The sequence below is a fragment of the Dermatophagoides pteronyssinus genome, unplaced genomic scaffold (genome assembly GCF_027571235.1).
Source record: "Dermatophagoides pteronyssinus isolate colony J.1.1.1.1 unplaced genomic scaffold, Derpt_VIB-CSIC_2022.12 sq0015, whole genome shotgun sequence".
Lineage (NCBI taxonomy): Eukaryota > Metazoa > Arthropoda > Arachnida > Sarcoptiformes > Pyroglyphidae > Dermatophagoides > Dermatophagoides pteronyssinus.
In genome coordinates, this window is record NW_027461539.1 from 205,370 (window position 1) to 221,151 (window position 15,782).

General features: G+C 28.2%; 1 protein-coding gene across 1 annotated transcript in view; it reads left to right on the forward strand.

Annotated features, from left to right (window-relative positions):
- The window catches only part of Ehbp1 (Eps15 homology domain containing protein-binding protein 1), a 31,605-nt gene extending 19,587 nt beyond the window's left edge, over positions 1-12,018 (forward strand). Inside the window, 2 exon segments of the mRNA XM_027341771.2 lie at positions 4,790-4,904; positions 11,646-12,018. Coding sequence (XP_027197572.2) covers positions 4,790-4,904; positions 11,646-11,736 — 206 coding nt within the window. The 3' untranslated portion in view covers positions 11,737-12,018.
- The last annotated feature ends 3,764 nt before the right edge of the window (positions 12,019-15,782 follow it).

Below are 15,782 nucleotides of genomic sequence, written 5' to 3' on the forward strand. Positions count from 1 at the left end.
CAACATTGATTATGATGATGATGATGATCGTTTGTTTTGTTGGCCAATCGATGCCGGACATCATATAAAAATGCAGGTTTGCACATCTCTCTCTCTGTCTTTTTTTTAGGGCTATTGAAAATGATTGATAATCCTACAGTTTTTCGTTTTTTTTTCTACTTTTTTCAAAGAAAAAAACAAGCATCATTACTGGTCTTTTTTTCCTGTTACTATCTTTGCCTATAAGTATTTGACTTCAGCACAAAAAAAAATTTGAATATATTGATTTGACATCAGAGAATAAGATGATCGATTGAATGAATCCTGAATTTTTTTTCTTTTCTTTTCATTTGATGATCCTGTTGATGATGATGATGATGATGTTAAAATTGTCGAATCTCTTGTTTTTTTTCTGTTGATTTTACTTTACTTTTTGGTTGGATAATGATATCTGGTTGATCAAATCAATTGAAAATTCTATGTATGATAATATGACCTTTATATTAGATAGGAATTAGATAGGAAACATAAATATGCCGACACCACCGCAACACCACCCACCTAAAATTGGACCACCATCATATCTTTATCACCATCAACGACAATGTCGTTGTCCATTAGTTGATGAAAAATTTTTGACAAATTCATTCAACATAGCTTTTTTTCGGGATATTTACACTTTTTTTTACACTTTTATTTTAAGTAATATATGTTCCTCTTTTGTGTGTGGATAAAAATTGTTTGTTTGTTTGTTTGTTGGTGGTGGTGGTGGTGGTATTCGCACGCGGATTTTACGCTTCGGATAATTCACTTTTATCAAATAACTCTCGCTATTAGAATTATTATTGTTATTAACACACTAACCTTCCAACAGGAAAAAAAAGAAACTCAGCGGCAGTCATATAGAGAATACCTTTGAAGTTTTCTTTCTTTTTTTTCTGGTTATTGTTGGTGTTTTTGCCACCGAAACAACTAAAAAAAAGTGTCGACTCAAGATGTGTGTGTGTGCGAGTTTTTTCACATGTTTCCAAAATTGATGAATAGAATTCTCATTTTTTTTCTTGCTTGGGTGTTCTTAGTTGTATTCAATTTTTTTTTCTATTTCGAAAATTGATTTTCATTCAATTTTCAATTCATATTCATTTTGGTTAGTTTTATGGAAAAAAAATCTTATTTTTTTTTGTTGTTTTCACATTTAATTTCGCAACAAAAAAGATTCAAGAGTCGGCACATGTTAGTAATTCTCATATACAACAACAAAAAAAAAAATTGGTACATTTTTGGTCACATTATTTTTTCCTGTTGATTGAAAACAAATTATGGAACAAAGAATCTGTTTATGTGTGTCTGTGTGTGTGTTTGGTAGCATTTTCCGCCGATTAAATCACTCTCCCACATATATATCTCATTCATTTCGTTTTTTTTTCTTCATGAATTACATTCATAAAATTTCATTTTGATAGATATTATAGTGGGACAAGTGTCCCTTGTGTGTGTGTGTGTTACGATTCAATCAATTCAATTCAATTCATTCATTGCTTTTTTTTGCCTGCTTGAAAACAAATCATTTGGACATTTGTTCCACAAGATCCAGTTAGATTTGCTGTTGTTGTTGTTGTTTTTTTTATCAATGATCGAATCAAAATTGTTATTATGATCGAATAATGATGCTTTATATTCGTATTATATTACATTGAAAGATTGATCATCATTGTGTTGACAGCCAACTGTCATCATTAAACAAAACAAAACAAAAAAAACTTTTGTTTATCATCAAATTGACGTATTATTCGTATTAATAAGAATATAAAATAGCAACTTATCATTGTTCTCAAATATATAACATTATATTCTTGAATAATTATATTTTGAACATTCTTTTTTGTAATTCTTTTTCATTGTAAATTGTCATTCGATTGTCGACATTGATTCATATGATGTTGATGATGGGTTTTCTCTCTTCTTTTCTCTCTATCTCTCTCTCTCTCTCCCTCTCTTATATTTACTTTCTATTATCGTTAAAGAATTAAATGGAAACATTACTGTTTGACTTGTATTTTATTCTATCATCATCATCATCATAGTCGCCATCATCATTTAGACTTGTATAGATACACAAAGAACTAATCTGATTATTTTTTTTTCTCTCTTTCTCTCCCTTTCATTTACGTGTATGTATTGCAGAAAAGACAATAGAATTTAGCCATATCCATAGAGTATTTTTTTATTTTATTTTTTTTTACATTGAAGTATATGTGTACCCCACTTGGCAAGCCAAATCATCATCATCATCAAACATCCTCTCTCTCTTGTACTTTTCAATCATTCATTCATCTAAAAATTTCATTTTTTGTTTCGAGTGATGATGCTCCAAATTTTTTTTGTTCGCATCATGTTGTTGTTATTCTGGATAATGGTAACAACCACATGATGATGATGATGATGATATTAATAATGTTGACGACCATGAATTCTTTCTGTTTTTGTTTGCCATTTTTTTCTTCAAATACACACATTATTGACAAAGAATAGAAGACAAGTGGAATGCGGTTCAATCTAAGTTTTTGTTTTGGCGGTTTTTGATATTCGATTCACGTATTTTAAGATTCATTATAATTGTGTTTTTTTTGTCTATTAATTCCCGTTATTCTTGTTTTTAAATCTTCCCTATTGATTTTTATCTAAAAAATATCATTCACAGAATGATAAGAATAATATAGGAGTCATAAAATGTTTACATGCATGAATGATAATGATAATTTCGGCAATGAATTTTCTCTTATTAATGACATACATGTATAATGTTTACTCTAAGTGTTTTTTGATTACAATTTTTGTTTAATTATTGTCATTGCTCATTGGATTTTTTGAATAAAATTAAATACTGACACAATTTCATATTATATGTCCTTCTTACAATTCTTTAGATCTTATAGTTTGTTTGACATTGGATTCTTTTGTTGTTGTTATTGTTGTTATTATTTTCCTGTTTGTTGTAAATTTCAAACTTCTGACACATTTTTTTTTCATTTTGATTTGATTTGTGTCTATTTAAGAAGCTTTTCTTTACCGTTTTTTCTTGTTCAATCTTTTTCTTTCTTTTGTGTTTTGCTTCTTTTTTTTTTGGTTGGAAATTTTTTTATTTGAAAGTTTTATGTCTTATTATAATTATCATTTTCATAGATTCATCTTTTGCCGCAAATATTAAAAATAATAATAATTTTTTTCCCTTTTTGCCGTTTCGAATGATTATTTCACTTTTTTTGCAAAGATTTCTTACGCCAAAACAAAAATGAAAAAAAGATGACAAGATGATACCCGAAAAGCTCTTAAATAATAAACTTTTCTTGTTGTTGTTTTGTTTTTTTCCAAATAAATAAAACACACAAACGACAATTGTGTCGAATTGTGTGACTTTGATTGGCGTTGAGAAATCCGTTTTTTTTGTTGTTTGCCTCAAATTCTAACCACTTTATGTTTTACTTTTTTTTCGGCCCTGTTTGAATTGAAAAAAAAAATAAGAATTTGATGTAAGCTTTCTCAAAAGATATGTGTTGATATTTTTTTGTTGTTGTTGCTATGATTAGACAGTAAAATGGAATAAAATTATACAAACAACAACAATAAAATGAAATGATCAGAAATAACAATTGAATTTTAAAAAATTTGTTGTTGTTGTTCTTATCGATATAATATTGATTAGAATCTGGGTGACGATTACTGATATGACGGGTTTTTTTTGGTATTTTTGTCCATTTATGCTAAGAATCTTGATTAATAAAATCTTGATTTTTTCTTCCAAAAAAAAAACAACAAAAATTTGCCCCAATAAAAAGCCGATTTTGTTGTTGTTGTTGTAATAAGCGCTTTAAATTATGAATGAACCAAAGATATAATTTTTTTCCTGTCAATCTGATAATGTGGTCATTATCATTACATTCATTTTTTCAAAAAATATGATTCGATATGAATGGAATCATCATCATCATCGAGGAATCCATATCAATGAAATTAGGATTGAAAGAAAAAATTTTTTCGTTATGGTTGGTTTCAATGAATGAATGAATGAAAAAATATGATTAAATATGAATGATCATTTTTTTTTTGAATGACATTTTTATGAATTGAAAATGATTTACGAAATGATTTTCGTATTCCTTTTATCCATCGATTCGATTCGATTTTAATTCATATATTCGATTGATTGAATCAAATATCTTAGCTAATCATTATCATCATCGACAACGACATTCGTAGTTGTTATCTTTTGTGTGTATGTTGATGCCAATCTATCATTGATGATTGGGCTAGATTTAATTACAATCAAACACAACATACACACTGCATGTGGCTATTGTGATGATGTGAGTTTTGATTTTACTTTTTTTTTGACAGCTATTGTTTTTTTTCTATTCACATTGATGTTGATGATGATAATGATGATTATTGTGGTGAAGTCCCATCGTTATTACCTCAATTTTTTGTTCATTGTATGACCACCACACCATGCTAATTATCACTATTGATCAACCCAGAAGCGATTGATCAAATCGTTATCGATTATGATTTTTAGGATATAGAATGAATGAATGAATGGATTTTCGAAAGATGTAATGGATGGATAGATTGATGATTATGGTGGTGATAGCGGGAGCAATCTATCAATCCATGTTTATGTTTTTTTTTGTTTTGTTTTCTGCTTTTTAAAACATGTTTTTGATGCCTGATATTCTATTATGATTCTTGCCCTTTGACCTAATATATTTATTCATTTTCTTTTCTTTTCTTTTATTTTCATTACCACTGACAGATTTTCAAAAAACGGATGAACAACGAACACGCGAAAAACAGCTTCTCGATGAACTTGTTAAAATTGTTGACAAACGAAATGAATTGGTTCAACATTTGGATAATCAAGAAAAAGCGTAAGTAAATGTTGTGGCAACGGATGAAAAAATGGATGTTTTTTCATAACCAAAAAACAAAAAGAAAAGAAAGGAAAAACTTCCATGAACTTTTTCTCATTTGCTGACACTTTATACATTTGTTTTTCGTTATGTTTTGTTTAGGGATTTTTTATTTTATTTTTGACAAGATGTACAAATCATTTGGTGATGACAGATTCTATGTTTGTGTGTTTGTATTCTATACAAGTGTTAAGTTAAAAAACAAAATTGAACTAATCAAGTTTTTTTTTCTTCTTCTTTACTTGATTTGTCCTGTCTCATACAGATTTTTTTTTCTGATTAGAATGTAATTCAATCTATCTTTATGGTCACATTCATAGTTAATATGACTCATAACGTATACACACTTGATGATATATCCAATGGAACAACCATATATTATATATTTGAAAACAAAACTTTTATAAAGCCATTCATTTGTTTAGATCAAAGTTTTTATTTTGAGGGGGCTGATCCGATTTAAATTTGTTGTTGTTGTCGTTTTTTTTCTTTGCTTCGATACTATATTTCGGTAAATATTAACTTTTGTTGTTGTTGTTGTTGTTGTTTTGGTTGGCTATTTGGTTGAATAGATTATATTTGATTGGGATGTTGTTGTTGATCCTCCCTGTTGTTCATTTACGGATGGATAAAAACAAATTTTTCACTATTTTTCTGTGTGTGTATGTCGGTCTGTTTATATATAAAATTTTGATCATATGATCCTCTGTGGTTTATACGGTTTGTTTTGAGGATTTTTCTCCCTTCATCATCATCGTATATCCTCTATAGGATTTTCACTGTCAAGACCATGACTCTGGATCATCTGTTCAATATTGTGTTTCTGTTCAGAAAAAAATGGCCCAATGATCTGGTTGAAGGATAAAAAGAATAAAAATGAAAAAAACGTTAACTAGCCATGTGTTTATTTACTGAGAATTTTTCTGTTGGTTTTTGTTTCCAATTGGACAGAAACAAATATCTAAATAAGATGAACGAAATACGCAAACAAAAAAAAAGTCAAAATCATTCATATTATTTGACAAAGTTTTCTTTTTTGGTTAATGAGAAATAAAAAACTATTTTTCATTCATGAACCCAAAAAAAAATGAATCTTTTCAATGAATTTGCATATTTTGATAATTAATTTTTTTCATTTTTAGGATTTTATTTTTTGTTGTTGAAGAAGAAAAAAATTCAACAAAAAAAAAAAATCCTGAATGAATCTTTGTAGTATTCGGTAACGGTTTACATTTTTCTTTTCTGTCATGACCAATACGAGAGATTTTCAATTTATGTGAGACACACTTTATCGTTCGCATAATTAAAAAATAAAATAAAGCGAGAGAAAGAAAGAAATTTCTTCTTTCTTTCAACATCAAATATAATTTAATTTGAAATAATATTCATAGCCATCATCATCATTTTCATTCATTCATTCAAAAAAAAACTTTTTCATTTTTTTTCCATTTTCATTTAATTCATTCCCTTTTTTTGTATTTCATTCATTTGGTACACATTTTATCCACACACACACATTCTATTATGGCTAAATGATGTGTCGAGATTTATGTCTTCTCGGCTTTCTTTTCTTCGTATCATCATTATTATTATTATTAGTTTTTTGATTTCAACTACTAAATCCTTTTCAAGAAGTATGTTTTTTCTTTTTGCAACGAGAAAAGAAATCAAGTTTTTTTCCACTTCTTTACTCAATTCGTGATATGTAAATAGTGAATAATAATAATAATAATAATAAAATGAATTGAAATAAACGACTAGAACGGGGTTAACAACAAAGAAAAAAAATGGTTATTGTTTAACCTGAGTTTGTTTTTGATGATGATGATGATGATGATGATTCTTGAGCTTTTATTCTTTTATCAATGTTGAATATTTTGGTCAATTCTGTAAAACTCTATTGATAATGAACAAAACAAACCAACAACGATTTATATTAGAAGTGAAGTTAGAAGAAGAAAATATAATGATGATAATAATAATTTTGATGACATCAGTGAGAATTGTTTCTCCTGTATTTCTTTTTTTATATATACACGATTCTTTCATTGATTTTTTTTAAGATGTATGCACGACATTTACGTTGGCAATGCGCAATTACTACGTGACCATCTTTTTTTCATCATTATCATCTTTGTTCAAATCGTGTGAACCGTTCATTTTTATTTTCAAATCAAAGATGGTTTTTTTTAAACTAACTTGACGATCTTGACAAGGATGATGTTTTTTTTGATGCAAAAGTAAAAGCTATATAACACCAATGGTGGAAACCATAATAATCATTTTTTTTGTTGGCTAGGATTCATCGTAAATCATCAACAGCAAAAAAACCCTTCCATAGTAAACTACCAAAAAAAACGTATCCGTTTGTTCCTGCTTGCAAATTTTGTTGTTGTTGTTGTTTCTTAACCATCAACCAAACAAACAAATATGAAGCGAAACGATGATATTAAAGAAAAAAAAGGAAAATAAAGCAATTGAATTTCACAAGGTTTATTTTCACATAACGAAATAGAAGGGTTAATTGTTTTTTTTTCTACCAAAAGAATAATTTTAGAGTTGTTCTTTGGGTCAAAGTTTTTTTCCTGGTTTATTTGTTCAAATTTAATTTTCTCCTATTGATCATCAGCATCAGTTATCGTTTTTAGATCTTTTTTTTGCTCGCCCTTACCATATAATTATTATTCTTCGTTTTCACCCTTCATACCATTCGGATAACAGCGATAAAAAAATATCTGTTTTTTTTTGTGTGTGTGAATAAAGAGAAATAAATTATCCAACACACACACACCACAGGTGAAGAAAAAAATTCATTTTTTTTCGAATCCAGAGCCGTTGATAAGAAAAAAAAGAAATGGAAAACAAAACAAAGAAATTTTAAAATCATTTTTATATTATATAATAAGACGAACATTTCTTCTCCTTTTCTCTATATAGATTGTTGATTTTTTTGTTTTTTGTTGTTGGTCGATACCATTTTATCATCAAAACTACTTGTTGTTTTTTTTTGCCATTTTAAAATGAAGCTTTTTTTCTATATTTATTTCTTCGTATCGAATCTATTTGGGAAACAAGAAAATCCTATGATGACGATTTTAGTCAATTAAATTGAGCAATTTGAAACAAAAAACAACAAGTAAAAAAAAGCAATAAAATTGGAGCAATCATCAATATACTAATTGTTCTGTGTGTGTGTTTTCATGTATAAAAATTAGAACAACTTCTTTTTTTCAGTTAGAAATTTATTAATCAATCAGAAAAAAAAATTGATCAAATTTAATTGAGTGTATTGATCGCGTGTTTGTTTGTCTGCGTGTATCCATTCTTTTTCTGGTTGAAATTTTTCAATAGTAGATATCATTATTCTTCGATAATAATTTGACCACGCGTGTTAACTCGTGCGAACACACAAACACAAAATCATCATCCATGTTTTTGGAACACGCGTCTATTACATAGTATTTTGTCTCTTTTTATCACTGGTAAATCTATATCTTTTCTTATCTTATTTGGATCATTGCGTGTCTAACAAGCGTATCAACATCATCATTATCATTATCCATTGGTACTTTTATTTTGGTAAACATTTTAAATTGAATATCGATTAGTTTATGATCAACGATTTTAAACCTTTTTTCATAATGTTGTTGTTATTTGATTTTTTTGGAAGATGTCCTTTCCGAAGCAAAATAGTTGACCTCAATGCATACCCGTTATAAATGTTTTCATTTTTTTAAAAGATTTATTCAATTATGATTTGTTTTTTGTTTGACTAATTGATTGTGTGTGTAGTATTTAGTATGGTATTGGTCAATCAACGATTCGTTAGAAAAGTTTTTTTTTCCATTCTACAAAAAAAAAGTTGCTTTTTTCTTCTTTTTTTGTTGTTGTTATTTTTGATGATTTCGTTCTACAGAGTTCAATATGTATGTATGTGCTATATATTCAATCTAATTATATTTTGAGGATTAGCATTTTTTCTGGATAATTAAATTCACATTCGACTTTTTCCCTCTCTCTCTCTTTTTTTTGTTAGTGCATTATGGTAAAATTATCGTTGTATCGTCGGCTTCGGATTGCACAGTTGTAGTTGTACGTTTTTTTTCATTTCATTTCAGTTCAATTCAGTTCAGTTTAGTTCGGTTCTTTACATCTCGTTTGAACTTATATTGCACACACATACAAATACACACTGCTCCTGGGATTCTAATCCAAAATAATTGGACTACCCGATTATTTCGTTTCTTTTAGTTTCATGTCACTATATTCTCTCTTTTTTTTTGCTGTATGTCTGGTATACTGAACAATTTTATTTTTGTTGTTGTTCTGCCAATCTTTTTTTTTCTTCTCCATCGTTTTATTTATCGTTAGATTTGTTTTGTAACATTGCAGGTTTTTTCTTCTTTCTTCTTTGACAAACGAACGAAATGAACGATACAATATAGTACAAATCGAATATTAATTATCATCATAATAATGATGATAACAATGATGAATCTAATCTAATGTATATTGCTCATACATACATTGAGAATTTCGGTTAATTTTAATCGAAAAAATATCGAATGAATAACAACAACAACAGCAACAGAGAAAACAAAAAATCGATACATTAAATCAAATCAAAAAAAAAGATTGATGTTTTGCAATATTTTGATTTCAATTATAATACAAATAATCATTTACACACACACACACATAATATTCACTGGATTTTACTCATATATTTAAAAATAGCATTCAATTTGAATGATGTCACGCAATGGTCTATTATGGTTGATTTTGTTTTTTCTTTCTGTTCGCAATTTAGTTATACATCTTGTTGTTGATGTTGATGTTGAAAGAATGTATCTTCACATCATCAATGATTTTGATGTTGCTATTATTGACATTATTTTTTATTATTATTTAATGATTTACTTCGAGTATATATTCATTCAAAGTTTAATAGTTCGCGTGGTTCATCATCATCATCATCAATGAATAGTAATTCCTTTTCGACACCTGTCAATTTCAATACTTTCTGAACATTCCTTATTTTTTTTCAATGATGATTGTCGTATCTATTTTTTTTCTCTCTCTCATTGACCTTCAAATATCTCGATCGAACGATCGATCGATCTTTGGATTCATGAAATGAAATCATTCTTGATGATCATCATCGACTTTTAGTCAATATGATTTGATGGCGTATTGAAAAAATTTTTTTAAGGTATTTTTCACGATGAGGTCTAATTTTTGTTTTCCTTCACTTGGTCCTTTCATCTTATGAATGTTTTTTTTTCATTTGTTATTGTTGATGATGATGATCATGAGTAGTTTGGTTGGCGTCGTCGTCTTTGTTGAATATAAAATTTGAAGAGTAAGCAATCACTAAGGAATTTTTTTGAGGTCGATGAAGAAGAAGAAAAAAAATACGATCTCGATCGATTATCGAAAATGACATATCATTTTCCCCTCTCCACCTGAATAGTTTGATCATTATTGGTTGGCCAAGTTGGTGGTTTATTGGACATCCATCCATCCATACAAGTCAACCAACATCGTTTCGTACATCTATTCATCAAATGAATTGATGTAGCCATGGGCGCTTATCTTTTTTTTTCTTTTTTGGTTGATAACAAAAAAGAAAAGAAAATAATCTTGAAAAGTATCATGGTATCTTGCCGCATCACTAAATAAATTGATAGAGAGCGCGCGCTAACCATTGGTGGCGGTAAATATATTGCGGGCGCTGTCCATATCAATCATTTATTTGTAATGATTATATATGAAATGATGATGATGATGATGACCAAATAGCATCCTTGTTTGACTGAATGACTGACTGACTGACTGGATGGGCAAATGATTTTTAATTTCTTTTTTCCTAATGAGACATGATGTGATCATTCACGAATCGACGAACTCGCGATCAAATGTTGTTGTTGTTGTTGTTTTTTTTTCGATAGGGCCACTAAGAAAAAAAAATTCACATTCATCCAGTATTTGTGCTTATGATGAATTCATATCTCAATCGATTTCAATTGATCATCATTTTTTTTCCTAAACACGTCACAATTTCACATATCTTTAAAGAGCAATTTTTCACTTATATCATTCTTCTAACGATAATAAACCGATGGTTTCAATGATGATGATGATGATGATGGTCACTGATCATATTGAGCATACTCAGCATCATCATGGTGTTGAATTGTTGTTATTATTATTGGTTATCGTTATTTGATGTTTTGGTATGCAATGATTCTTTTCGTGCTTTTTTTTGGTAAATACCTTTTCTTGAAAAAAAATTAACACACGCTGTGATATTGCTGATTTTGTTTTTTTCTCTGCACTTTTCTATGGCAAGCACACATCAAGTAAAGATCATCATCATTCGTATACGAGCATTGGATATCACATCGGCTTTTTTTTCTTAACCAATCGATGTATCCATTTGTATGAACGATTTTTCGGCCATTTAACCCAAAGATACCGGCAAAGAGAGAGAGAGAGAGAGAGATGAATACATTGAAATCCGTATAAAATTCAACAAATTCCTAAATCTATCCTACTTTTTTAAATGTGTTTATAATGTTACTGTGTATTTAACATGTCACATGGTTATATATAAAATTCTTTACCATTTTCATAATAATCAATTTGATTGACATTTTATTTTATTTTTTTTTTGTTTCTTTTTTTTCTTGAATACAGAATCGAAGAAGATGAATTGGTGGAAAATCAAACACAACAATCCATACCACTTATCGATCCTACAGCCGATAAAAATTGTGTTATACAATGAAACAAATGAATGGACAAAAAAAAATGCTAAACCTAAATCGATTATGGACGTAAAAAAATTAGAAATTCCTGCATCTAGTCAATGGATACACGCCGTTATTTCTCACTTGACCATTTATCAATTCCAAAATCAAAAACAAAACAAAAAACACTCTAATCATATAACACACACGCATATATTTACTACTAATAAATGTAAAAATGTTTAAAATAAAAATAATTTGTAATTTGAGATTTTCAATAAATGATGATAAAGAACAAAATAAAAACCTTTTCTAATTGATTGATTGGTGGATAGTTGTAATATGGTGATTGATGAATGAATGAATGGTAATTTATATAGGACATTGCATATTTTTTTTCATTGTTTAACTCTCTTTTTTCAAAATAAAAAATTCAAAACAAAAAAAGTTTACATTGATTATTTCTCACGCGCACAAAACAATGTTGATGTTGCTCTCTTATTACGATTCTGATTATGATTATTATTATTTCATTTTATTCCTGGTGTTTAGCCTGGTTTTTTTGTCCCACACATTCTAAACATTGATGGCGATAAATTTTTTCATTCTTTTCATTTTTTATTATATTTTGATGGTTGTAGTGGATTTAGTTTATAATTTCATTTTTTATTATTTTATTTTTTATCTTTGGTCTTTTAAAAAATAAAATACGCAAAATCATCACGATTCTTTTTTTTCATGAATGTTTTTGTATGTCCATATCAAAAACATTCATGAAAAAATGATGAACGCTTGATAACGAAAAGAAAAGAAAAAAATTGTCAAATTTCAAACAACAGCACAGTACACACAAACGATAGATTTATATTATCATTATTATTATTATTATATAACACAAATACAAACAAACACATGAACCATACGATAACAAGGTTTTTTTTTCGGATGGATTTTTATTTTTCTTTTGGGATTTAAATACGGATGTTTAATCCATGACACATGTCTATTGATTCGTTGCAAATTACTTGACATAATATACCCGAATAATAATAATAATAATATTTTGACATGTAAATGTATAGTGTTCAATAATATTTCGGATATTTCACGTTGTTCGATATGTGTTTTTGTTGATGATGATGACACGTGTTTATTTATTCTCACATTTCATTTTCCCTTTCGTTTTTTCACATCATTTTATTATGATTGCTTCTTGTTCTGGAAAGATTAATTAGCTTCCATTTTTTTTTCTTCCATTGATTCTGAAATTTTCCAAATAGATTTTGTTTATTTCGTTGAAATTCTATCAAATTTTACTTTGCCGAACAAAGAAAAAATATTCAGCAAATTAATTAGTAACAAGAAATGTTGTTCGTTTATTGGCCATTCGTTCAATCGAATCGAAAAGACATGTCATTTTTTTTTTGTTCTTAACAATACATTGAATATCAAATTTCCAATATGTAGTTTTGGAAATTAATTTGTGATAAAATTAAACGTGTGAACTAATTTTTCTTTTTCTCGGTTCATTTGTGGGTTTCATATTTTTCAATTTATGGTTTTTTTTGATGAGAAAAATCAAAATGATCAATAAAATGATCATTATCGAATCAAGTTTTAAAATTGATTTGAAAATTTTTTCTCGTTTTTTCGAATTGGATTCTATAAATCGAAGATGAAATAGCTTTCAACATTGTTTGCTTTCTGTTGAATTTTCTTTTTTTATTTATTGTCAAACATATGTGACATGATCGATTTTGTCAGCCAAAATGTCAATTTCATCATCCTCATCATCATAATCAAAATGATTATTATCATGATCGTCATCTGGGGTCTAGCAAGAAAAAATATCTACGTTTTTTGTTTGTATCACACCAAAATGAATAAATTATCATAACAACAATGCAAAAAAAAAGTCATCACATATCAAATTAGCAGTCATTTTGAATGATTTTTTTTTCATATATAAAGATCGAGAATTGTTGTTGTATAAAACATAGATTCATTCAATGTCTATGAAGATGTTCAACGAATGACATTTGAAATGCCCTCCTATTGTGTCTTGTGTGTGTCTGTTTGTCATGTCATGAATTGATATTGGTAGTGGGCACAGGTGACCTACCATCATGTGAATATATTCATGGATGGTGACTATGATGATCGACATTCCATATGTCAGATGATATTTTATATATCAAGTATTGAAATAGAAATAATAATAATGCAAATTTTTTGTCCATTTCGAAAATATTTGTCTAATTGTTTGATTGATCGATATATTGATTCGAAATATAGATTTGGTATTTAAGATGACCAGATGATGATGATAATCAATTTGGCTTGATTCAAGTCAACAATAAATATCATTTCATTTTGCTCCGTTATATTTACTTCCATTGATTTTCTGGATATCTATCTGATTTGAAAATAAGATTATCACCATCATAATCATCATACATCAATTCATTATCCTTTTTTTTCATTTCAACAATCACAAAATATGCCATTGATATATTCTTCATAATTCATAATGAAATCCTATTCAACCAATCGATTTTTCTATTCAATACAATATTGATGATTTTCATTTGAATAAATTCATTCATTCATTGATTTTTAACTGGTTTAGGTTAAATCATCTATAACTTTTTTCCGAACTGATTCTTGTTGTTTGTGTTTGTCAAACTGATTTATTTTTACAATCATCAAACGTCATTAGGTCATACGACTTGATTCGAACAAATGAATGATCGAATTAAATTCGCACATCGATTATTATTATTATTATGAACATGTGATTTGATTCAAAAATATTTCTCTCTTTTTTTTGGGGGGGTTTCTTTTCCTACTAATTTCTTATTCGTTTGATCATCAAACAACATTGAGTTAATTAATCAGTTGGCCTTGTTAAGTATTTTATACGCTCAATTAGTAAATTGATTTCATCGTATCATTACGCCAAAATCAAAATCTGAATGGCCATTTGAAATGACTTGGTGAAATGGAAAAAAAACTAAAAAACTAAAAAATTCCAGAACTTGCAATTAATGGCTAAAACGATTGTGAATTGAAATAAAAAAAAATATTCGTTGTATCTAAATAAGTTGAGAGTTTGTTTGCTCATAATATTATTATTCGTCGTCGTCGTCGTCGTCGACAAACATACAAAAACACTGAGAGAACGACTAGACGACCATTCAATGATGATGAAGACCCTATACCCGTAAAAATATATAAATTTTTTTTTCACTCTCGGTAAATGTGTTAATGCAAACCCACACACACACACATACAAAAGTTATTTGATTCTTCAATCTTACATTGGTAATGTTTCTCTCTCTCTCTCATCATCATCATCAGTGTTTGCTGAAATTCAATTATTCTTAATGCGTTTTCCATTCATCTATTAATATATACGCATAATGCCATCACAATTGGAAAAAAACACAACTACTACTGTATATGTGTATAATGTTTGCAAGAATCTCAAAATGATAAAAAGTCAATATTTGTCGACATACACATAGCCGGTCCATTGAGGAGTAGAAAAAAAACGTCGCCACCAATAACACCACCACCACCATCATCATCATCATCATTATTACAGTCATCATCAACATTATAAAAAAATAAGATCCAAATTTTGCTGCATCCAACACAATCAATATACACTGAGACGAGATTTTATATTCTTTTTTTGTTATAGTTCCCTATTAGACTCGGATATTGGAACAAGTACCAACAAAAAAAAAAAATCCATTGAATTCTGATAAAATAATGCTATTGTTAGTTTTAGGTTTTAGATTGCTACTAGTTATTCTTTCTGGTTGTTTTTTTTTTTTTTTGGTTTTGGTTCTGCATCCACATTGATACGAGAAAATTTGTTTCATTTTTTTTCTTTTGCACGCGATGCTTTCAAACAATAAATGATTGAATGAGTGCGCCTCTTTTTTATCTAAAATTTATTTTGCAACACACTTTTATCCAATGAATTTTTTGGATTTTTTTTGTTAGTTCAATATTACGAAAACATCACCATCATTTTTTTTAAAAAAAACATGAAAGACATGACACTTGTGATTGT